At 45.6% G+C, this 23,149-nt stretch overlaps 1 protein-coding gene across 4 annotated transcripts in view; it reads left to right on the top strand.

Moving 5' to 3' along the window:
* Positions 1–23,149, top strand: part of ehbp1 (EH domain binding protein 1) — a 62,958-nt gene that overhangs the window by 33,371 nt on the left and 6,438 nt on the right. For 2 of the 4 annotated variants that reach the window (XM_085921623.1, XM_085921626.1), the window contains 7 exons: positions 27–176; positions 7,075–7,225; positions 8,425–8,640; positions 9,453–9,610; positions 11,232–11,370; positions 11,436–11,536; positions 12,624–12,747. In XM_085921623.1, coding sequence (XP_085777749.1) covers positions 27–176; positions 7,075–7,225; positions 8,425–8,640; positions 9,453–9,610; positions 11,232–11,370; positions 11,436–11,536; positions 12,624–12,747 — 1,039 coding nt within the window. The remainder of the gene's footprint in view (positions 1–26; positions 177–7,074; positions 7,226–8,424; positions 8,641–9,452; positions 9,611–11,231; positions 11,371–11,435; positions 11,537–12,623; positions 12,748–23,149) is intronic. The other 2 variants (XM_085921624.1, XM_085921625.1) reach the window with 2 other exon arrangements.

The raw sequence follows: 23,149 nt of genomic DNA, 5'->3' as shown, positions 1-23,149 counted from the left end.
TGTCTGGTCTCGCTCCTTCCCCGCAGAAAGCCTTATCCCGCCAGGAGGAGCTGAAAGAGCGAGCCCGACTGCTCCTGGAGCAGGCCCGCCGCGACGCCGCCATGAAGGCCGGCAACAAGAGCGTCCCCAACGCGGGCGTCGCCGCCACAACGGGCAGAGGCACCAATGTCTGTGATGTGAGTTTGGGTTTCTCTTTTTGTCTGTTAGTGAAACTGATGTTAAGGGTTAAGTTTTTTGCCAGAATGAGTACAATTAAAATGTGTCTCACTTTCATCTCCTAAACCTGCAAAAAAAAAAAAGTCGACTGTAGTGTGGTGTAGCACAGACTCAAAAGTACTCTCTTCACTGCACCCTCTTGTCCAAAAATGTCCTCTTGAGCCCAGAGAGAGACCTCCTACTCATTAACTTGTGCTCACACTCTCTTGACCGTGTCAAAAGCTGTCATGTCAACTTTTCCCCCCCTTTAAACAGTCCTCTCGCTCTTTGGTCATCCCCGACCCGCGGAATCATCGTGACACGCCATCCAAACGCGCGTCCACTTTTTTCCCACAGCAACAACACCTGTCGTGGGGGGTTACATTTGAAATTGCCATCACGCTCCACTGAACCTAATACACTCGAGGAGGAGTTAGCATAAGGAATAAGTCACATATGTGCAACTTTCTGCTTTAAAAAAAAAAAAGTTGAGTCAAGTTCAAGTCAAGTTGAGTTTGACAGAAACAAAGTCAAGTCTTTCATAAGCTTTAGCTAAGCAAGTCCTGAAATTGCTAACCTCAAAGTCTTAACCTGGCAAAAGCACAGTGGTCAAACTCTGAAGGGAGAGAACAATAATGACATTTATAGAAACGCCGCCTTTGGTAATGAAATATCTGAAAGGCGGCAGCTGCGAGTGCGCAAAAAGAAACCGCGTGCCCTTGGATTTTCTCCACTGTAGCCATGCAAATACATGCACGTAATCCAGAGGAAACAAACAACAGGCCTTTTTCCAAGGACCTTCCAAGGTCCGCAACGGAAGGAAAGCTAATTAATTCAAAGCCGCTTGTGCCGCACATCTTTGAGGAAGAAGAAGAAGGTGCGGCGGCGGCCCACCTCGTCTTTCGAGATGGCCGACCAGCTGTCTGACTTTGCAAGGGCAGCCACTGTGTTCTAACCACCACCCCCCCCACCCCCCCCTCTGGCCCCCCACCACCCATGCGCCTATTGAATTGTTTACACTTTTTTTAATAGAAAGCATTGATCAAAGGAAGGCGACGGGCCCCCGAGGCCAACGTGCTGATAATTGCCAGTGATTCAGATTAGATTACTCGATGTCTTCTTTTGATTAGCGTGAGTGTGCGTATGGGCACGTGTGTGTGTGTGTGTGTGTGTGTGTGTGTGTGTGTGTGTTATCAACCCGATTCGCCATCTTCCTTCTAAGTAGCCGCCGTGCTGTTTAGCATGCATAAGGTAAGACTTAATTCAATTAAACTGGCCCGGGAAGTGGCTAAGACGAAAAGGGGGGGGCGTCTTGCGTGGGTTGCTGATGTACGTACGGTTCAATCTGCGCTTTTTAAATTGTTTACACGCATTTGTCAATATTAGTTGATAATTGGACAAATAAATGCATCGGTCTGCAACGCTGGCCAAACTTTTAAAAAATGTTTATAGCTCATTTTCATATTTCAAATTATTATAAATTATTATCTCATATTTCAAAATATTTAATAAAAGCAAAGGTTAAAAAAAAATAATCAGTGTCTTCCTAAAATCGTTCAGCTCTAATCTGGTATAAAAATAAACAAAAAAAAGTGCACAGTTGACTGCTAACATTAGTCGAGCGTCTGTTATGTTTTCGGAAACTTTTCGAATGGTGTCGGTCCTTTTAAGGTCTCCGCCGAAGTCGTTTAAATCGGCTGCATGACTCAAGGAGGAGCTGAAAGGTGAACATAAAACATTTGACGTTTTCCCTCTTGAAGTGCTGCAAGCGATTGTGTCAAACATGAACACGAGGCATGCGAGTGCGTGTGTGCGACCGCTTTCTTCTCGGCTTGCTCGGGCTCTTGTGATGCAACGGGCCTGCATTACTTCTTGCTCATTAACACACACACACACACACACACACTTGCGTCTTTGATCTCTCCTTCGGCCGATTCGGCCACGACACATCTCCCCGCACACTCCAACACACACGGTGCAAAGGAACTCCCAGGCCAACTATTTAGTTTCATTAGGGGCAGATGCTTCAAAAAGAGGGTGAAGGATGGGGGGGGGGATAGAAAGGGGGCACTTGCAGAAGAAAGGGATAACAGAGTTAAGGAGTGCAGGCCATGTTTTACACAAATGCCAAGTGTTCCCATTTTTGGGGGGGGGGGGTTGCCGGACGTTTGGCTGTTTCGATTGAATTTATTGGACGATACGTTTGCACTCTGAGCAGACAGAAAAGTCATCACAACTCCTCAGCAGTAATAGTCATTCTTCGCAGAGGATAAAGAAAATCCGGCACTATAACGATTTAGCACAACACGGCCGCCATCTTGCGCTTGAGAGCCGGTCGAAGGAAAATATGAGGCGGCGATTTCGGTAGGCAGGAGGGAAGGTTCTTGTTTTGGCCACAAAAGGAGTGATGGGAAAAAGCAGCAGAGCCGGCCGGGTTCAGAGTGCAAGCGATGGCGGGGGAGCCGCCGGGGTCAGCGCAGCGGAGACCCTGGCGTCCCCTCCGCGGCGGAGACGTGTCGGCGGGGTGGGGGTCTCACGTCGGCAAAAATCAAACGGGACCCAATTATAGGAATCTCAACGAGTCAGTGAGCAGGGAAGTCTCGTACCTGGAAAACACGGAGGAATGTGTGTGTGTGTGTGTGTGTGTGTGTGTGTGTGTGTGTGTGTGTGTGTGTGTGTGTGTGTGTGTGTGTGTGTGTGTGTGTGTGTGTGTGTGTGTGTGTGTGTGTGTGTGTGTGTGTGTGTGTGTGTGTGTGTGTGTGTGTGTGTGTGTGTGTGTGTGTGTGTGTGTGTCACACACACACACACACGTACAGCGAACAGGTACACACTTACACGGTCGTCATCACAGTGACAATTAACATGACTATGCTGCTGTGAAATTACTCCTCTCGTCTGCTAATGAACAAGACGAGCTCAAGCGAGACAAGACGCCGCGGACAAAAAGTAACTGGACATGACGCAATTAGCATAACATGACTTCTCAAACGGCGAAACGGCACCAAAAAAAAAATCTAAATTAATATGAGTTTAACACTTTTGGGGGGAGGGAAAAATGGCACTCGATGATGAATTAAAAGTAACTGGGCAAGTACAGTGTTGACTTGCGATACAAGTTTAGTTCATTCCGAAATCACGCTTGTAACTCAAAACACCTCTGCTGTCAAATCGCCTGTTCCGGTATGTTTTTTTTTTTAGGTCCGCCTATTCAAAGGGTGGAAATGGAGGTTGCAAGAAAGAAAGTGTTTTTTTTTGGAAAGCGCAGGGGAAGCAAAGCGAGAGGAGTGGACCCGTGTGACCTTACATGAAAGCAACAGTCACTGTGGGCTACAATTAAGGACTGCGGGAGGGGAGAGGAGAGCATAGGTCAGCCGAACAAGCACACACATCAGCAGGCAGGCAGGGGCACATTTTCTTTTGGAATGACAGCTACTGTATGTTTCAACACGAGTGATGTTACTGATGCTTTTTTTTATACACAGTGAGCCGGAATGTGAGCTGTAAAAATGCTCCGATACTACAGCGCCGATGTTTGTTAGCTTGACAAATTCTTTTAAATTCTAGTCTTATGAATTATAATCAAAAGTCAATATTTGCGTTAGCTCGCGTGTTTGCATGTGCGAGCCACAAAGTTCAACTGATGTTTTCTTGCGTTTATTTACACCCCCCCCCCCCTTGGGTTTAAAGGGCAAAGCTTTCCCATATTATTCGCCTGTGTGTATCCTGTTCTACCTGTCCATCAGCGCAAGTGTTCTTTGTTAGGCACTGACACGCCAAGACCATAGTTAGTTCCACACTTTGGCTCTTTACAAAGCTAAAGTGTCCATTTCTATTTACAGCCTGTAACAAACGTTCTCAGACGCTGCGCTTTGAAAGAAGTGGCGACGATGCGACTCAGCTAGCTCAGTGTTGACAATATATACAGTATGTCATGTTTACATACACTAAAAATGTCCAGAGATTTTCTTTTTCTGATTTTTGCCAAAGGGGGTGAGAAAAAGAGCGGGTGAGGAGGGGACAGGAAAAAAACAGGGGGGGGGGGGGGGCTTATCGTCTGCCTCCAGACAGAGTGCGCGGATCAATGGGCGTGCGAGGCGGAGCCCACGGCGATCAATGCATTTGATAAAGAATTAAAGAAGAGCCACTGTAGCGTGTTGCTAGAGACAACACGCCTTCATTAAGAGAAGGAGCTGTACATTAAATATAGCGTAAGACAGAAATTATGTCATATAAACAAACGTGTCATTCATACATAACTATGCCAGAAAAAAAGTCAAGAAAACGCTGGGAGCGAAAAAAAAAAAAGAATCGTCTCGTGATTTTGTTCATCATTAAGTTGTTGTGTACGTGTGGCCGGGCGAGATAGAGACCTAAAGCACCTCTCGACCGTGAATTAGCCTGTCATGACAAATGTCTGGACCTGCATGACTGGCTGCCAGACTGGCTGGCTATCTGGGAGGTTGGCAAGCTCCCCCCCCCCTTTTCTTTTTTTTTTTTGCAGATAGCGATTGTGTGTGGATGTGTGGCATCGCCGCGTGCCCACGCCAGCTCTCTGTACATGGCCAGCGGTGCATGTTCTCCTCCGCACACAGGAAAAGAGCAAGCAAGGCGACAAACCTTAAAAAAAAAAAAGAGTCAGAGAAAGAACCTCCAGAGCAGAGAGCAGAGAGGGGCCCCTGGTTCAGACGCCAAGCCCACCGAGGAGCCCTCTGTCTCAGTCTCGCACTCAAGCGTTTCGCCCGTCTTCCCCCTGTAGGTGCCCAGCGGTCGACCACAGACGTGATTGTTCTCGCTTTTGCCATTTACAAAAAAGGTTCTTTCTCACTCTGTTTCCTTTTCTTACAGTTGCTCTTCCCACCGACGACCGGGTTTTCTCATCTTTTTCTTTTTTTACCGCATCCGTCGGAGGCTTTGCTTTGTGCAGGAGGTCATTTATGGTGGCTATTGTATCAAATACTTGGAAAACATCAAAAGTTGTTCTTTTTGGTTTGGAATACTGCTTTAATTCCATCCCATCGTGAGATCCAACTGACATTGGATTGCACTCCTACCTTTCGATACACGTTTTGTATGACAAACACGCGTTCGAAGCAACATTTGTCTTCATTGAATCTGTGTTTTCCGGGGGGACGTCTTATCCGAGATAACGCGTTGTCCTTTGCAATATATTGTGCTGATACGTCTTCTCTTATTTTGCAATCAGTGTCTTTATAGCTGACTGAGCTCGGCTGGTGCCGGTCACATGCATTTTTCCATAGCGTTAATCCTCGCCCCTGGACAGACGCAGTCAATTTCCCCCATCTTGTGTCCCCCGGAATTGCTCGCCAAAAAATAGAACGTGGTGTTTTTTTTTTTTTTTTTTTGGGCCGCATGAGCTATATATGCTTATTGCTACACTCCAACCTGCTGGTTGTGTTGGTATCTGCAATCAGTCCATTGCCAGGAGGCTCGCCGCCTGCATGCGACATTGCCCTTTATCATATTACACTCATAAAAGGCGCATGGAAAACATAGTCAAATGCAAGATAATTACAACAAGCCAAAGAGGCAAAGTCATTTTTTTGCAAGGGAATGCAAAAATGGGAAATAGAAAGACCAGTCATGTTTATTCATGAACTGGTCGTACCGCTCTTGCTTGGCTTTTGTCTCTGCTTAGGGAGCCTTTTTTGCATACGAACAAAAAGTTCAGTCTACTTTCTTTTCAATGGAAGTAACAAAACGGACAGTAATGTGACGCAGGTAACGGTCAAAATGCGTAGAAATGAAAGCTTGCTTATAAAAAATATAGGTGACCTAACATTGAGCCTTGTGGAATGCCACAGAGCTGATTTTGAATGTCACTGACTGTAGAAACGTTTTCTAATTTGAATTTTTCATTTTAACACTTTATTAATTAATACTTGACTGGAATGTTAAATTGATTGTCTTAATTTATTTTCCATTCATTTATTTCCTGTCATTTATTTTTATTTTATTGCTTTGGCAGTCTCCTGCTTCCACACTGTCAACTTTTTTTTTTTTTTTTTTTTACAATAGTGGTTATCTTCTCTCACTTTTAATTGTTTGTGCCCCCCCATTTCCCTAATGTGTGTGTGTGTGTGTGTATCATTATCTCTTTAAAGGTCTGTTCCCATCTCCCTTTGGGCATCCCCTTGGGCACACACACATACACCCACTCAGAGAGTGCATTAAAGTTGCCTGCCTTGACAATACAGCCCCATTGTCCCCGCCACCGACAATGGCTACAAACAAACAATTGACATGGAAATGGAGAGATGTAGCTCATTAGCAGGGCGCTGCTTGTTTTGTTAATGGATAAATAGGAGACCCGCTTGAATAAGCGGGCACCTTAAAAAATGAGGAGGGGAAAAAAAAAAAAAACTGCTTCAATATGGAGAAGCCTGATTAAGAGGAAACCACATGGAGGGAGAAGTTACGAAGAGAGTAACTAACTTCCGAAGGTTGCGGCGCCTACACATTTGTGAAATGTATTGTGGTAAATGTTTTTTTTTTTTTTTTTTTAACCTTTGCACCACATTTCCGCCATTTACAAACAGACACCAATGAAGTGAGCACTAATGTGTGCTTGTCGGGATGGTCATTATTTACCTGCCATTTAAGTGTTTGCTCTCACATTGTGTGAGTGTGTAGACTTGTGTGCGCATGTTATCAGTTAAATCAGATTGAATCGCCGCCAAAGATGGCATTTCTGACATTAGGCCGATGACGACGGCTCAATACCGCATGTGTATTTATTGTGTGTGTTACATATGTTCATTTTGATTAGACCTTCCAAGAAGAGATGCTGTCCATCCCATTGAGATCAATTTGGAATTCTGACATCATTTGATTAAAACCGTTTTTTTTTTCTTTGCATAGGAACGTGATGCCGAGCGACGGCGGCAGCTGCGTGAACGAGCCAGGCAATTGATCGCGGAGGCCCGATCCGGAGTCAAGATGTCCGACATGAACCTGGACGTGTCGGCCGGCAGCAATTTGAAGGGCGGAAAGTTTCCAAGCCTGGCTGCAGGTTAGCAAGCACTCTACTTGCTATGCTAACACTGTAAGCACACATGGCCATTACGCTCTCTCAAGGGGTTCCGCTAATCCTCAGAGGAAAAACAAAATGTCATTTTGTCTGGATCACCCGGTAATTGTTAATCAACACAACACACTAAGACCCCAGTTTAGACTCCGTATAGCCAACCCGGCTAATAGCCGACCCGTCGGGTCTGTGAAACTTTACGTCGACGTTCCCCGCTGCTTTCCATTTTCCTACAAATGATGGGTTATTATGAAAATTAGCGTTATCAAAGCCTTTGCCGTCTTGGTTTGCGTCTGACGCGTTAACAATAAGCCCTCTGTTGTTAGGAAATGTTTATATGCAAGATGATGGACAGATCAAGGGCAGCGTGGCACTTCACAAATGACTTTTTGTCTCAAAACTAAATTGAGTAAAATGCATACGTAGCAAAAAAAAAAAAAGAAAGAGAAGTACAGGACCAAGGCGTGTGGAGTGATTGGTTTATTTGCTCCTTCATTGTCTGTGAATCACACTAATTGTTGATCTCATTAAAAATGGAAGCGGGAAGAAGAAGAAAACGAACGAGGACGAGGAAGAGAAGTGCTGTGGGCTGCGTTACACAAGGCCTGCCGAGCAGAACGCCTAATCCTAGCCTCTCTCTCTCTCTCGCTCTTTCTCTCTCTCTTTCAATGCAACTCAACCTAACACCCCTCCACCCTTCGTGTTTCTGCCCGCAAAGAAACTTTCCAACTCCAGCGCCTTTAATTAAGCCCCAGCCACTTGCAAGCACGCTCCAAATCGCAGAAAGCAAATTAAGAAGAGAAGAGAAAAAAAACAAAAACAAATGGAAAACGATGTTATTGTTTGTCTCTTTTCATTGTCAGGAAGAGTTTCTTGTTATATGGCGAGTCATCAAACTTGGCATCCTCAAGACTTTTTTTGTGGGTCCCCTCGTGATGCATGCCCACCAAATTTCAGGTTTCTAAAAGAATGGGCTGAATTGATTTCGGGGGCCGAGTAAGCAAAATAGGAAATGATCCTAAAACGCACTGTTAAATCAAATGAGCAGACTTCTTAAATTATTTTTGTTGGCCTGCTCATGACAGACACATTTCATGTAACCAAACTGACTTTTCTAAAACTAACAACTTTCCTTGCTATTTAACCTTCCCCCCCCTCTCTCCTGTTTTACTAATAATCCACAGACATGTTGGATGATGGAGAAGAGGGTTGCCATGGCGACGATGGCTTTGATAGTAGGAAGGGTGAGGACGTCAATGTGAAGGATGACTCTGTTGAGAGCGCAGCTTCTTCGTCTGACCCGCTCGCTAACCCACTGGAGGCGCCTCTGCCGGCTCCATCCGGCTGCAGCCAGGGGCCTCCGGAGCTTACTAACCCCAAGTCTGAGCTATCACCCTCGGGTAAAGTCGCTAGCTGTGGTGCTGCATGCTTGGCTGTCTGGTGCTCCTCTCTGTAACACACTTTTTTTTATTTCCGCACTCGTATATGAACTTTTCTTTCACATATTTTCACAAAGACTTTTTCATGTTTTGTGTGTTTTGGTCTGACATGTGCGGGGGAGGCTTGAAAAAGGATATGAAAACCAGGCAGTCTTTTCAAGCGCACTATCTTCACACCTTTGTTGTCGTGTTATGTTGCGTCCTCATTGATGTCAGACACTTTAGTCATTCAGGAAAAAGGCCTAATAATTAGACCGAGTGAGGAAAAAACAACTTTGTAAACAGTTTTGATTTCAAAGTTGCATGCTTGCAGAAAAGTTAGGTTTTTTTTTTGGTTTTTTTTTTTAGTGAGCTTAAAAAAATATCCATCCATTTTCTGAACCGATTTTCCTCACGGTTAGCAGCAGTTAGCACGTCCGCCTGACTGAATATTCCTCAGTCCAAATGTATGGAAACAGCTTGAGAATGTCAATATGGTCAAATGTAGTCGGGTGTCATGCATGCATCATGTTGCGCGTGACACACAAAAAGGTCTCCCTGCTCCTCTTTCATGTGCCTCCATGCAGCGCTGCAGCCCTGCAGGGGTGCTGTGCTTGCCACTCCTTCCCTGCAAGCTGCCTCTGGAAGGTGAAAATCACATGTCCAATGAAAATGGCCAAGTGTGTCAATTTAGTCCCAGATGTTTTATTTTTGGATATATATTTATTTGATTTGATTCAATGAAACTCTTTGTGGCTCATGTTCCTCATGTATTTTCTTTGCATTTGTTTCAGGAGGAAACAGCAACCTGAAACTGAAGAAACTGAGCGAAGTCAGACCGAGTTCCCTCACCGCCGGCCCTTCATCACCGTCCTCCTCTTCTTCCTCATCTACACCCACCGCCACTTCTTCCTCCTCCGACTCGCCGCTCAGCCCCGGAGACGGAGCGGAGGTATGTCCTAAACTGATAATGGGGGACATAAAATTGGACTTAACGTGACATTGATGGTACAAAATGATCCATAGTCGGAGACTCTATGGGCCAAAATGGGAATATACGCACCTGTAAGGTTCTTTAAAAGTCCCATTGATCAGATCAATCGATCCCGGCTGTCACTCGGCTGCCAGTTTGCGCGCGCGCGCGCACGCACGCACACGTGCGTCCTACGCGCCGACGCTCACCTGCGCTCCAACATTAGTAGCAGTAGTCTCTATTGACTGTGACCTTCTCCGGTGTAAGTGTGTTGTAGCTTCTGATGTGAATATTGAGTCGGGCCAAGTCTTAACATCACTTGAATTGATTGATGGGAATGTCAAGTGGAATAAGGTGACTGCGTATGTGTGTTGGCGTGCGCTTATGGCCACACTTTGATCATCGATTCACATAAACAACCTCTTGTGTTCAAAGCCAAAAAGGGCTTAGCCCTTTACGGCCACTGGACTGAAACTGTGTGTGTGCGTGTCCCCACTTGAACCGTGGCAGCATCACACTTTAGATGCAGGATTGAGCGTGCAGTCTACAAAATTTTGTGGTTTGAATTCAAAAACTTGTGGGCAATTAATTTTCTCTTTAAAAGTCGTGTGTTGACATTTAAGTTGGACCGATTGACATATGATTTATGCAAAGTTTATGTCGTCCATAAATGTTAAATTGGTAAGTCTCGCATTGTGTTTCATCACTTAAGTTTGCCGGGGCGTGATCTTTTTTTTTTTTTTTTGTCGCTTATCCAAGCAAACAGAAGAAGAAAAGACTTATTTAATTGCCGACATTGCGAGCCAACAGTCAAAAGCGACATTAACGAGTCTTGCTTGTGTGCGCGTTGTTTGACTATCTGCCGGCGTCTTAAGCAGCGGAACATGTTTGCCCCTAATTGTCGACTTTATTACACTTTTGCCCGTCCTATTAGCGTTAGCATTCGACTCTGTCGCTTTCTTTTTCCACTTGGCTTGGCTCATTTGGAAACGTGCTAATAAAGCGTTTTTACTTTACTTTTGACTTTTTTTTTTCTTTTCTTTTTTTTCGCGGGTTGATAGCAGCAGAAGCGAGCGTGGCGGTTTTTTTAACATGTGTTCACTTTGAAAACAATAGCCTTTCTAGCCTTTTTGCATAATTTGAATATATTTTCTGGCTGGAGGTTTTTGTTGAAAGTCAAGTTAATTGCCTCCTTTTTTTTGCGTTCTCCCCTGTGTGTGCGGAGGGTGTGTGTGTGTGTGTGTGTGCGCGCCCACACGTGTGTTTGTCAGTGCCTGTTTGTCAACGCGGACGCAAACAAACAAAGCAGCCGTGTTGCTAAGGTATCACGTTCTAGCAGACATTGCGCGGAGCTCCCGCAGCAGGTGTGTTTACGCACACGTGTTTACATGCACACAAATGTGCGTTTGGAATGGGGTACTTTGGTTCCCAGGTGGGAGATTGAGTCAGATTTGTCGGTTACTTGCAAGCTTTGTTTCTTCTTGTTGGTTTGTTTTGGTTTTTCTGTGGTCGGTCAGTCGGTCGGTCGACCTCGTCGGAGCTTTGACATCAAGACATCAACTGATCGTGATCGGCGGTGTCTTCATTTTGTGTCTCACAGAATAACGCGGAGCAGTTGCGGGCGGAGAGACTGCGCCGCGCCACCGAGCGGCTACGCAGCCCAGTGGTCTTCAACAAGGACTCGGCAGTCAGAAAGACCCAGCTCAAGTCCTTCAGTCAGTACGTGGACAACAGACCAGGTACGTCCGTACCCTCCGTTCAGTCATTAAAAGGACATTTTGACAATGTCGCCTCCTTCCCTCAGAGGTTAAAAGACAGAAGTCTGCTCCAGAGGACCCAAAGAAGGCCGAAGAGGATGACTGGTTGCAAACGGAGCTCGACATCTTTCGACCGTTTGAGGAAGAGGTTTGTCTCAGTTTTCTTTTCTTTTTTTTTTTACAAACACACCAAGCCACAACATTAGGTACACCATGTACACGCTTATTTGAGGTCTGTTATTTTATTGGCAGCTCTTCCCCCCCCCACACACACACACCCCAAGGAGTTGACTTTGAGTGTGTACACATTACACACGCTCGCACTCCACGGCCTGTGTTTAAACTTGAGTGTGTGTCCATCAGAATGCTATAATTTCAATGCGCGTCTCTTCCCGAGCAGCCCTCTCCTCTATCGGCGACCCCACATCGTCTCTCACGCACACACAGACACACACGCTCACCCCGCCGCCCGGGCTCCAGGGTTAATGGGTGTTGAACCTTTCCATTATCCCGATCAGCCAAGAATTACCTGCTGAATGATGTTTGCATTAATATAATATATATGGTAATTTCCCTGCTCTTAATTACGGCCGGGCCGAGCGCGGCAAGGGGAGTGGGCTGATCATGTGTAAAATTGATTTGCCAAGGAGAAAAATATGGCGATAGAGCGAGAGGAAAGGGATGCTCCACGAGGAGGAGGCGGAGAGCTACTGGGAATTGACACACACAGGCGCGGAGGGAAAAGTGCTTGCCTGGTTTGAACAAGGAGGGAGGGGGGGGGGGTGCAAACTTTCGCACGAGTTCTTCTTCCCATTAAGCAGAAAAAAAGAGCATCAGCAATAAAATGGAGATTTGTTATGTGAATGAACATTCTCATCAGTCTGTGGAATAGCAAGTACAAACATCTGGAAATAAAGCTGACTTAAGTGTATAAGATGATATTGCAGGAGAATTTCATAAATGGAGGTCTTCATGATCTCCCAAGTTCTCGCTTTGTGGAGCCCAGTTGGAGAAGCACAAGTCCGAGTGAGCAGCTGAAATCTATCAGAGCAAAACAAGAGGCAGCCATACTCATGTTGAAGCTTTTTCTTTCTTTTTTCCCCCCCCCCCCAAAACTTACTCCTATTGTGTTGTTCGGCGAGGATGTCTCAATGATGAACGACACCCTCTGTCACTCATTCTCACTGTCCGTCCCCCCCCCCCCTTCTTTCGCTCTCTCTCTTTCGGTCTCTCAGAAAGCGTTCAAAGACACCAGTCAGTATGTGGTGGGCGAGCTGTCGGCGCTAGAGAGCGAGCAGCGGCACATCGACGCCCGAGCGGCTCGCGTGGAGAAGAGGCTGCGCTATCTCATGGACACAGGTAGCCCGAGCCCAATTACGCCGGGGAAAGAAAAAAAATGTTTTGCCAAATTGAACACACACACACACACACGTATATAGCGAGAGTGGGGAGTTTTCACGAGAGGGAATCTTTGAAGCCCCCCCACCCCTTCTCCCTGTGAAAGAGGGGAGTGGGGGAGACCTCTCTCTGGACTGGGGTGATAAGGGAGCCCTTCATGGGGGAAACGATAACTGGGTGTGATAGCAGCCCAAAGTCTGCGCCGCCGCCGCCGCCGTTTGGTTGCGTTTTGCCAGCCGGCCGGCCCCGCGCTCGCTCGCTATTGAACAGTGCGCTCAACCGTGCACAAACACACACACACACATACACACACTCCTCGCCCTAGTACATATCTGGCCTCGCTTGATATGCTGTGTAAGGGAAGACGGGGGTGAGTTAAAGGGAAGCAAGAGGGATGAGGGAGGAATGAAGGGGTGGGGGGGGGCGGGCGGGCGTCGACACACTTCACAAATCTACGCGTACACAACCACGCGTACACAAAATGCGGTCCCCGCCTTTTTTTTTTTTAGGCAGGGGGCAGACAGAGTTTATAAGATCTGACCGTGGGGTAAAGCTAAAAAAGGAAAAAGGAAAGAGAGCGGCCTTCCTTGCTTGTGAAATTGGGGGAAAGTGTTTGTGCCGCTGTTGGAAGGAATATGTGTCAAATGTTGATCTTTACAAAAAAAGTGTCGCTACGGTGCTAGATGATTTGACGACGGGCAATACGGACTAAGGCCTCCAGTGACGAGTCAAAATCTGAGAATGCTCGTCATCCCTTCTAAAAAGATTAGTAACTGTACTGGAATTATCTATAGGTGCCACAAGATGGCAGCGTGCTTGGGCCTTAGCACAAAAATAGCACTTGGTTGACTTTCATAACAGAGTTATGGGGTTTCATATCGTTAGGAATTCATGAAGAACTCCATCTCCCAGTTCTGATATATATCTACACATTCTAACCTCTTAATCTTCTCCGTTTGTGACCTGTCACCTGTTGCTACACTTTAGCAGCTAACTGGTGCTTAAGCCATCCATCCTGTTGACTTGAAGGCGTCCTTAATGAGATGTCCACCCACCTCTTTCGAAAGACAATGGAGGCCATTAGTAGTGCGAGACAATACACGTGTGGCGTTAAAACACACAAATATTTCCAGCGTATGACAATAGGCCTCATCCATATTCGGCAGGTGTAGGCTTAGCGGCGTACTAATGCCGTCGCTAATGTGTGAAGGACAGCGCTCCCAGCGGTGCAAGAATAACAAGTTCATTAGTGCACAGGCAGCGCCATCGCAGGAATTCAAATTCCCCCCCGCCCCCCGCTTACTGATTGGCCGGCGGCCTCCGCTCATTAGAGCCCCGCCGTAATTAAGAGTTGTTAGAAAGTGAATTCTCCAACCGCAGATTAGGAAATTAAACTATTTACTGATTACATATTAATAGAAGACAACAATGGCGCTCGCCATAAGCTTGGAAGGCAACCAAGGAATAAATCTGTGTACTTAATTACCACAAACAATGGGCGCATGGAAATGGGAGTTTGACGCTCGCACACTCCCCCGCTGTAATGTGTGTGATATCAGAAGACACTTGACAATTCTTGTTCAATTATCTCTATTATTTAATGTGCTGTGAACTGCCGCTGAGTAAATAAATTAACTACCCCAATTACTTTGGAGGCATCTGGGGAGGCCCGACGCCTAATAGAAAATGCCGCCCAACGCTGCGTTGTGCCTCAAGCGGGGGGGGGTAAAAAGAGGGAGGGGGGGGAGTTGTACGTGTGTGTAGAGGCGGTGTGGGGATGGCAGCGGTGTAACAGTATGACAAAAATCAGCATTTAGTGGTTGCTTTTAAGATATCATGGAGGATAAGGTTAAAAAAAATACCTGCTCCAATATGGGGGACCATACAGGGCTAAAAATACTAAGAGGAAACTTGAAAAGATTCTTAACTAAAAAAAAAAAAAATCAGTGTCATTTTAGTAGATTTATATCATTGGATTTTTAAACCAAAAACATTTTAGGCTGAGGACATTGTAAACTGAGTGCCTATTATAAATGTGATTGTAGTCATGCTAAGAAGTAGCCAACTAGCATTTAAGATAGCCAAAAAAAAAGTGTGTTTCATGGCAGAGATATTTACGTCATTCGATGTTTTTCCATCGAACGTCCAATCAACAATGCGTACGTGCAAAGTACGGCCAGCTCTTCGCGCCGGATCCGTTTTGCTCTCGTCTCCTGGCAGACACAAAAGCAGATTAAAGAAAGGAGGGGAAGAAAAATATGGCATCAATCTTATCAGTTGCCGAGTGCGGTTTTTAAGCATATGTTAATCTCCTCTCTTCGTCGCCGCTTGTTTATCTCTTATCAAACATGGCGCTAGGCGACGGCCAGCTTTGTGGCCGCGCTATAAGTGCCATTATTGGGATAATTGCGGCCATTGTGGCAGGTGATACCGGCGTTTTCAAAAAACGGGACTTGTGGGTAAATAGGAGACATCATCAAAAAGGGGATTTTGAGAGCAAAAGGCTACATGACACATTTGAATGCTTCTTCATCCTCGCAGCTTAACCTTCAGTACGCCCACAAAAGCAAGGCGGAGGAATAATAACCAGGTCACAAGCGCACATGGATGACTAAAACCGCCCGTATTCATGGAAATGTGAAGTTTTGACTTTGCGTGGAATATACAGTGAGTGACAGCAAAATGCAGCATTCATTTATAGGTTGGTTTTTTTTGTATTTGTGTAGCGTTTATCTTAAATGACTAAAAATGACTAAAACCGAGACATTCGCGTAACATTTAACTTCCTTTTATCAATTGTTACATATGGCAAGTAGGCTAGACTACTGTAACGCACTCCTCATCGGGATCCCTAGCAAGAGCCTCCAGAGGCTCCAGTATATTCAAAACTGCGCTGCTAGGATCCTGATGAGGGTGCGGAAAAGCGACCACATCACACCCATCCTCCGTTCTCTGCACTGGCTCCCCATCAAATTCCGAATAAATTATAAGATCGCCCTCCTCACTCACCAGTGCATCCTCGGACATGCTCCCCCATACCTCAAAGAACTCCTTGCCCCTAAATCTGCCACCCGAAACCTCCGCTCATCCAATTCTCACCTTCTCCATATCCCCAACACCAAGCTGCGTACCATGGGCGACCGGGCCTTCTGCCATGCAGCCCCCACACTGTGGAACTCCCTCCCCGACCACCTTAGAGCACCCCAATCCACTGACTCTTTCAAAACCGGACTTAAAACTCACTTCTTTAATTTGGCATTTCTGTGATTCCTGTTTTTATATCCTGGTTGTCGTCCAGTTGTTTTATACTTGTCCTTGCTTTTTATTCTTGTTTTTACTTGCCATGTAGCACTTTGAGATTCCTCCGAATATAAAGTGCGTTATAAATATAATTTATTATTATTATTATTATGTCGGCACAGGAGTGCACTCCAAGCTGCTTGCGTAGCATTTAGCTTGATCACATTGCGTGATATATATTACGTGATGTGTTACCAGAAGGTTAGTAGAGATTATCCCTCACATGGATATCGAACGACTGTGTTTATATTTCTGATGACTCAAATTTGTTCGTCGACTTAATCCGCCACCAGCGTTGAGTCTCGCTAAAGATTTACGCTGAACGATGAGCACTTTTTCTTCACGTGCATGTTTCAACAATTGATCTTTTTTTTTAAAAAAAAAAAACACCAAACAGCTGTAAGTATATTAGCGTGGTCTGCTTCTTTTCTGCTGATGAAGCTTAGCCGTAATCATTGTAACTTTGGGCAGATTACCGACGCGGCCGCCTTGTAAGCGCAGGCGGACTCGTCTTGACCTCCTCGTCGCAGGGCTTAAAGACACAAGAATGGCATTTTAGCAACTTTAATGGGATAACCGCACTAATCTTCCACAGGCCGCACGAGGAAAAGTGCGATGGCTATAATACTCTTGGTCGCTCGGCACGCTGCGGGATTTGCACAACGATCGTTGTTGTGGCTTTTTAAATCGAGACCGCCTCTTTTGTCGCCGTTTCCTGTTTTTACTGCAACTTCCAAATTCAGCCTCCTTGAGCCCCGTATGTCCATCATGAGTGGATCCACAAAGACGCCTCTTTGCTATGAAGAAGCCATTTTAGGATAACATTAGCCATTTCCAGGAATCCCTCAAAGACCAACTCTTCCTAGATTCCAATTGCTACAAAATTCAAATTTTCTCTACCCGACTGTTGGGCAATGCTCCAATTGCAAATTCCATTTTTTTTTTTGCCATGACACTTTTAATCTGGCGCACCCCCTGCAGTATGGGAATCCCTGGCATAGAGGATTGGAAAAGAAAAGACCGCTCAGGATCAGTGCCTTAAAAACCCATTGCCTTTTGCTTGCCTTTGAGGCCACAAAACAAAGCCTTTTTTTTTTTTTTTTGCTTTGTTTTGTGGGAAAATGCATGTGTGTGTGTGCGTGACTCCGAGGTTCAGCCGGGTCAGAACACAGATTAACCCCCCCCACCTAGAGACCCCCCCCCCCCCCTCCCTTTTGCCTTTACTCCCGCTCATTCCGTTAATCCCGGCGGCCATTTGAATGTTTGAGCGGCACAACAATTTAATTAAGAGTCGGGCGCAGGCAAACGCAGCGGTCCACCCCAATGCAGTGACACCACCCTCCCAGATGTGCGCTACACCCGCCCTCCCCCTCAACATACCCCTACCCCCCCCATTCTTGTGTTCTCCAGCTCCATGTCAACCTTTCATACATTCTTTAACAGTGGGGATGAAAGGGGGATTTTTAGGAAGATTAGGGAACGGGATCCTCTAGGCATTGTCTGACAATCCTCAGATAAAACGAGCCGGGTGGACAAAGTCAACGGGGGTGAGGGTGGGGGGGATGCGGAGAGAGGGGCGCGCGAGGAGGTCGGGTCGGGCGGGGGGCGGTTAGCGGGGCCGTGCGGAGCCACTTTCCGAGGGACGTGCAAGTTACATTTTGTTGCGCTCGCTTTGTTTTCTCGCCGCTTTCTTCAATCGCTTTCCGTTGCGCGGCCTCGGCGTGCCAGCAAAAAGGGACGATTAACATTTTCGGTGGGTGTGGGGTGGGGGGGGGGGTTAGAGGGGGAGGGGGTGGCTAGCCTTGGAGAGAGAATTGAGAGGTGGACAATGGCCGCTTATGATAATCTGCTCTTTATTGGAGCATCCCGCCAATGCTTTCATCAGCCGCCTGTGTGCCCCCGGACCTCTTGCAACACACGCACGCATGCGCACAAGCGGAACATCCAAGTTCTACACTTGCCCATCTCGCAAGCCACGTTAATATTAATTGCACTTTATTTTAGTATAGTACATTTATTTATATACTGTTTTAGCGTGTACCTTATCTATTTAAAAAAAACACCTATTTGATTAAGAATGAAATTTAAACCTTGCTCTCTATTTTATTGTTTTGAAGGAAAAAAATATTTCTGTGTGATTGCAAATCAGACAATATATTTTATTCATGTTCTGTTTTTTTTTAACATGTATATTCATATTCAGACAAGTACATTACTTTTGTTTCATTTTATTTCAATGTGTTTTTCATTTAAAGCTAAGCTATTCTGAACCACCTGTTTGCTTTCAAATTTGTTGGAAACTTTTATTAGGCGCTCTATAAAATAGTTGGACAGTTACTTTAGTCCAACGCATGACTTTAAAAATCGAGACATTTTAAAGTTTAGTTTGTTAGTTAATCGGGTTTTTTTTTTTGTTTTTTTTTTGCATTGATTAGATGGGTTAAGGAATGCAGTCTTGGAATTCAAAGACCTGCAGGCTCAATTTTGTACCAAAACAAAAAATTCAGAAAAAAAAAAGAACATCTTCGATTAGATTGAGTTGATTTTGGATACATTTTTTTCTTGCTGTATTTTTGCTCATTTCTACTGTAAAATGTGCGTGACGCTTCGCATCGTGTCGCAGAATTCGCGAGCTTCTCGCTCAATTAACGGTGTCTTTCTCATGCTAACGGTGGCGGTGACGTCGGACAATGCAGGTTAATGACGGGGGTTTGGCTCTGGTAATTACGCCATTCACTTGCTAACACAGCTGCTGGCCAGTCCACCCCCCCACATCGCAATAGCCCCGAGACCCCCGTACACACTCCTCCCCATTTCCCCATTGTAATCAGCACTCCGGGCTACAAATACCAACAGCTGTGTTTCCCAATACATTTCCATTTAAATATCTATTTCAACGTGCGTGTGCTTGTGAGTGTGTGTGTGTGCGCGTGTGCGTTGAGCCCCATGCGGTGAAAGTAGCATTATTAAGGTACCGAAACGCTAAAACCTTTAAGTTGATTATTTTATTTAAAGTAAAGAATTGACGAGTTTAATGATGGGCGGCCGATTGTTGAAATCTCCCCCCTAGTGAAGTTTCATTACATTTGCTTTAACACAACAAAAATTAGTTCAATGAAATTAATCAAAAATAAATAAACATTAAGCCACGTGAAAACAAATGGCATTTTTGGGGGGGGTGGGTGACTTTTTACTTCTACTCCTGACATTCGAAACCAGATTCATGTACTCGGGATGGGCGAGTACCAAAACCAGGTCCCACTTAGTAGACTGAAAAGTACTTTTGCCTTTGCTTATTCACCAACACAGGAAGTCAAAGGAGGATGACTAATGTTGTTAGCCCAGCGTTGCAGATTAATTCATTAAGCATTTTGTCATCATTCCTCCTCTCGCCCCATGTCACCAGGCGTGTAATATGACACCCTTCAAATTTGTCCTAACATCTACCCCAGGGGGGGGTCAAGCTTGCACCCCCCCACCTCCTCCCTCCTTTACACACACACACACACACACACACGGTGGCTAATGGAGCAGGCGGAGCTACTTATGCTAAAAAGATTGTAGCTGTCCGTCAACGAGTGGTGTTATCACCACGGCATACTCAAGGTCTCATTCACAAAATCAGTTTGAGACCTTTTTAAGTGTATTGACATCACATTTCGTGTTGATCGGTGAAATCGGTGTTAATAGCTCTTTTTTTTTCTTCTAACTTTCCAGGGGGCACTTACACACAGAAGGTGCCCCCCGCCTCTTGTGGTTCTGATAACACCTCCAAAGATTGACTCAGTCATGTCAACACATCAACACAAACAAAAAAACCAAAAAACCCCGTCCGAAACACGACACTCCGGACCCGACACGTTTAACCCGCCGCAAAAACGTTTGCCCTAAGCCTCTGCCAATTAACGCCGCAGCCCGGCCAGCTAAAGTTGACAGTAGCGTAAGTCAACTCTCCGTCAACCTAAACAGCCCCCCGCCCCCCGTCTAAGCTCCCATCGGCGAGCTTCACACCTCACCGTGTGTGTGTAAATACACACACTCAGGGGAGCTAAAGTACCTGGCTTAGCTTTGCTTAGCTCCTCCGAGTTGCCGCTTATCAACAGGCGTCCCGTAACACCAGCATTAAGCCGGGTTGCGGGCAGGGATGTTTCAACGTGTTTTTAGGGCTAAACCCCATCTGATACTTTGCGCGGGGGGGCGAAAACTGTCCGAAACTTGCAAATAAATAGTTCAGGAGTCATTTTGTCTGCTGAAATCTGTTCATGCTAAAGTAAAAAAAAGACAAACGCCATTGAAGGGGCTAATAAAAATTAGCATAGATGTTATGATAATGATTATGTGGTACTGCAACGTTTATACTTGGAAAAAAAAAACACACACAACAAGCAGTCGCTTAAAAATTGGCAATATAGAGGAGTTTCGCCGTACACCAAGTAAATCCCACGGTTAATGGCTGAGCGTGTGAGAGGGATGGTGTTGGGTGAGGGGGGGGATTACTGCACTGTTTTGCATCAGTTGCCTTCTGCTGGGTGGCCCCCTGCTTGACAAAAAAAAGAGGGAAAGAAGAGAGGAAAAGCATTTAAAGCTCCACATTGAGGAGGACAGGAGGGCTCTTAATGCCTTCAAAGCTCAGGAGAGGAGAGATCTGCCATTCAGCAATTCAGCTGTTGATGTTTTCTGGTCCGCAACAATCGAGGAGGCTCCGCAGAATGACGCCATTGCTCTCCCTCCCCTTCTTGATTTTTTTTTTCTTCTTCTTGTGTGTGTGTGTGTCTTTGTGCTTTAAAATGATGTGTGCATGTGTGTGTGTTTTATATTATGGGCCTGAAAAAGAAAAAGCGTCGACGATCGGCCTGGGAAGAAAAAAAAAAAAAAAAAAGCGTTGACGTTAAGAGAGAGGCTGAGGATGAGGAGGGCCAGATGACGGAGCTATTCATTGGCTGATAAGAGCTGATGGAGGGGTTAATAAGCTACACCGCCAGGTCATCGCCGCCTTTTTTGACGCGGTAGAGGAGCAGAATGGAGGACGGCTGAGATGTGTGTGCGTGAGTGTGCACGTCTGTGTGTCTGTCAAGTATCCCCTGTATTTGAAAGTGTTAGTGTCCCTCAAAGTTGTCTTTCAGACCTCACTTATGTTTTGGAAGCCGGTTGTAACAGTACAACAAAGTTAAGCTATGAGTCGCATTTGAAATTGCCTTGAATTTTTTTTCTCAGATCAATTCCTATAACAAATATTTTTCATTTACTTGCGTATTTTTTTTTTTTTAATATATTTATTTTATTAGATATTTATTTTTCTACGTGACTTCAAAAAGTTGTTTGCAGCAAATTGTCGGGATTTTACTGACAATGTGATTTCCAAAAAGTACTAATTATCTTCTAATGCTCCAGGGTCATATCGAAAGGCCTTCGGCATCATCTCGACACGCTCTCTCTCAGGTGCATGTTATTCCCGGCGAGCTTTCCCACTGTTGTCCCGTGTTTGTTTGAGGAATCTCTCTTGTCGTGTCATTGAATCCAAATAGAAAGCATCCCCCAAAGGGCCGAGCGAGCTGATGAATGGCGAGGGCTTGAGTTTGGAGGGGGCTCCCCTAGCGTGGAGTCTCTTCTTCTTCTCCTCCTCCTCCATACCTGCCCTTGTCCTGAAGCTAATAACCCAGGCTCCCTATATCAGCCACTCACCTTCATAATAAAAGCTCGCCCCCCCATGTAGCGGCAGATCACATCGTTAATAGGATGATGCCTTTTGTGTTGAGATTATGAGCGAGCGGGGGATAGCCTCTCCTCGCTTCTCTTTGCACGCCAACACCGAGCCACGGGCATCCTGCGGGGGGCTCCCCGTCGAGCCGAGGCGGCCATAAACGAGGCCTTTGTTCCCGGGGCTTGTACGCTAACGGGCCGGCTAATGAAATCGCTTTTTTTGGCGCACGGGGTGTCGGCAGGTGAGCGAAGCCTTCTTCTCGGTGTTATTAATTACCTGAAATGCGGCACAGCTCTCCATCTGCCTAAAGTGGAAGTGCGCGTTGATAATGGCACCAGTGACAATAATAATGAGACAGGTAATTGAAGAGGGTAAAAAAAAAAAAACCACCCCTAAGCGAAGTGGGGGCAGGTTGTAAATCATCTGATTGACGCTAACGTTTATGCTAACAAGGCTGTTGAATGAACTTCTATGTCATGTATTCTCTGCGTACTTTATGGCTACAATACATTTCTTTCTTTAGACTGTCAGAATGTATGCGTGTACAGTCGATTATTTTAATCGGACACTTTGACAAGTCTTGGAAATTAAAGTTCCTGTCAAATTATTGTCGAGTAAACTTGCCTTTTGTTTTGGTCGTTTGTTAGCGTATCGATAAATGTGGCCATTTTCAGAGTTTCTAATTCTGCCCTGTGACATCATCCAATGACATCACTGCGCCGCCTCAGGCCATCTTGTTTCTTTGTTGCCGAGATGTTTATCGAAATCACATTTTCGTATCGCGGGCCCTTTTTCCTTTGTGTAGCCTTCACCAAGCAGCTAGCTCCTAAGCTAACCGGCTAGGAAAGCTTCTTGTAACCGAGGGCGCTTGTTCCTGTCACCAAATCCACTCGCCAAACAACAGAGACAATCAGATAGGCGGCGTGTTGCCTTGCGTGTATCGCTTGTATCTTGCGTGTGTATATGACTGCGTTTGATGCTATCTGTGTGTGCTTCTTGTCATCATGGCCACCATATTAGCGGCATTAACTATGGCCTTCAGTCATCTATTTTTGTTTTTTATGCCAACAATAAATTCAATGAATGATGAGGTGCATCAGTAAAACATATATAATATAATCAATAATTTAAGTTTCGTCTGAGGTCTCTTCCATCCTCAAATGATATCTTCCCGCCTCCTCCTTTCCTCGCTTCCTCCCTCAAAAAAATAGCTGCTTCTGCTTGCCAGGCGTTTTGTGGCTGGTGTGTGTGTGTGTGTCAGGGGGGGGGGTATTTTTCTAATCCCCTGCGGTGGTCGTCTCGCAGGGCGCCACAATGTCACAGGAGCTTAATATTTGCCGTGATTATTTGCTTGTTTTATTG

The sequence above is a fragment of the Syngnathus leptorhynchus genome, chromosome 10, assembly GCF_054491065.1.
Source record: "Syngnathus leptorhynchus isolate UIUO chromosome 10, UIUO_Slep, whole genome shotgun sequence".
NCBI lineage: Eukaryota > Metazoa > Chordata > Actinopteri > Syngnathiformes > Syngnathidae > Syngnathus > Syngnathus leptorhynchus.
Note: the sequence above shows the minus strand (reverse complement) of the source record. Positions and strands in the feature narration are given on the sequence as shown.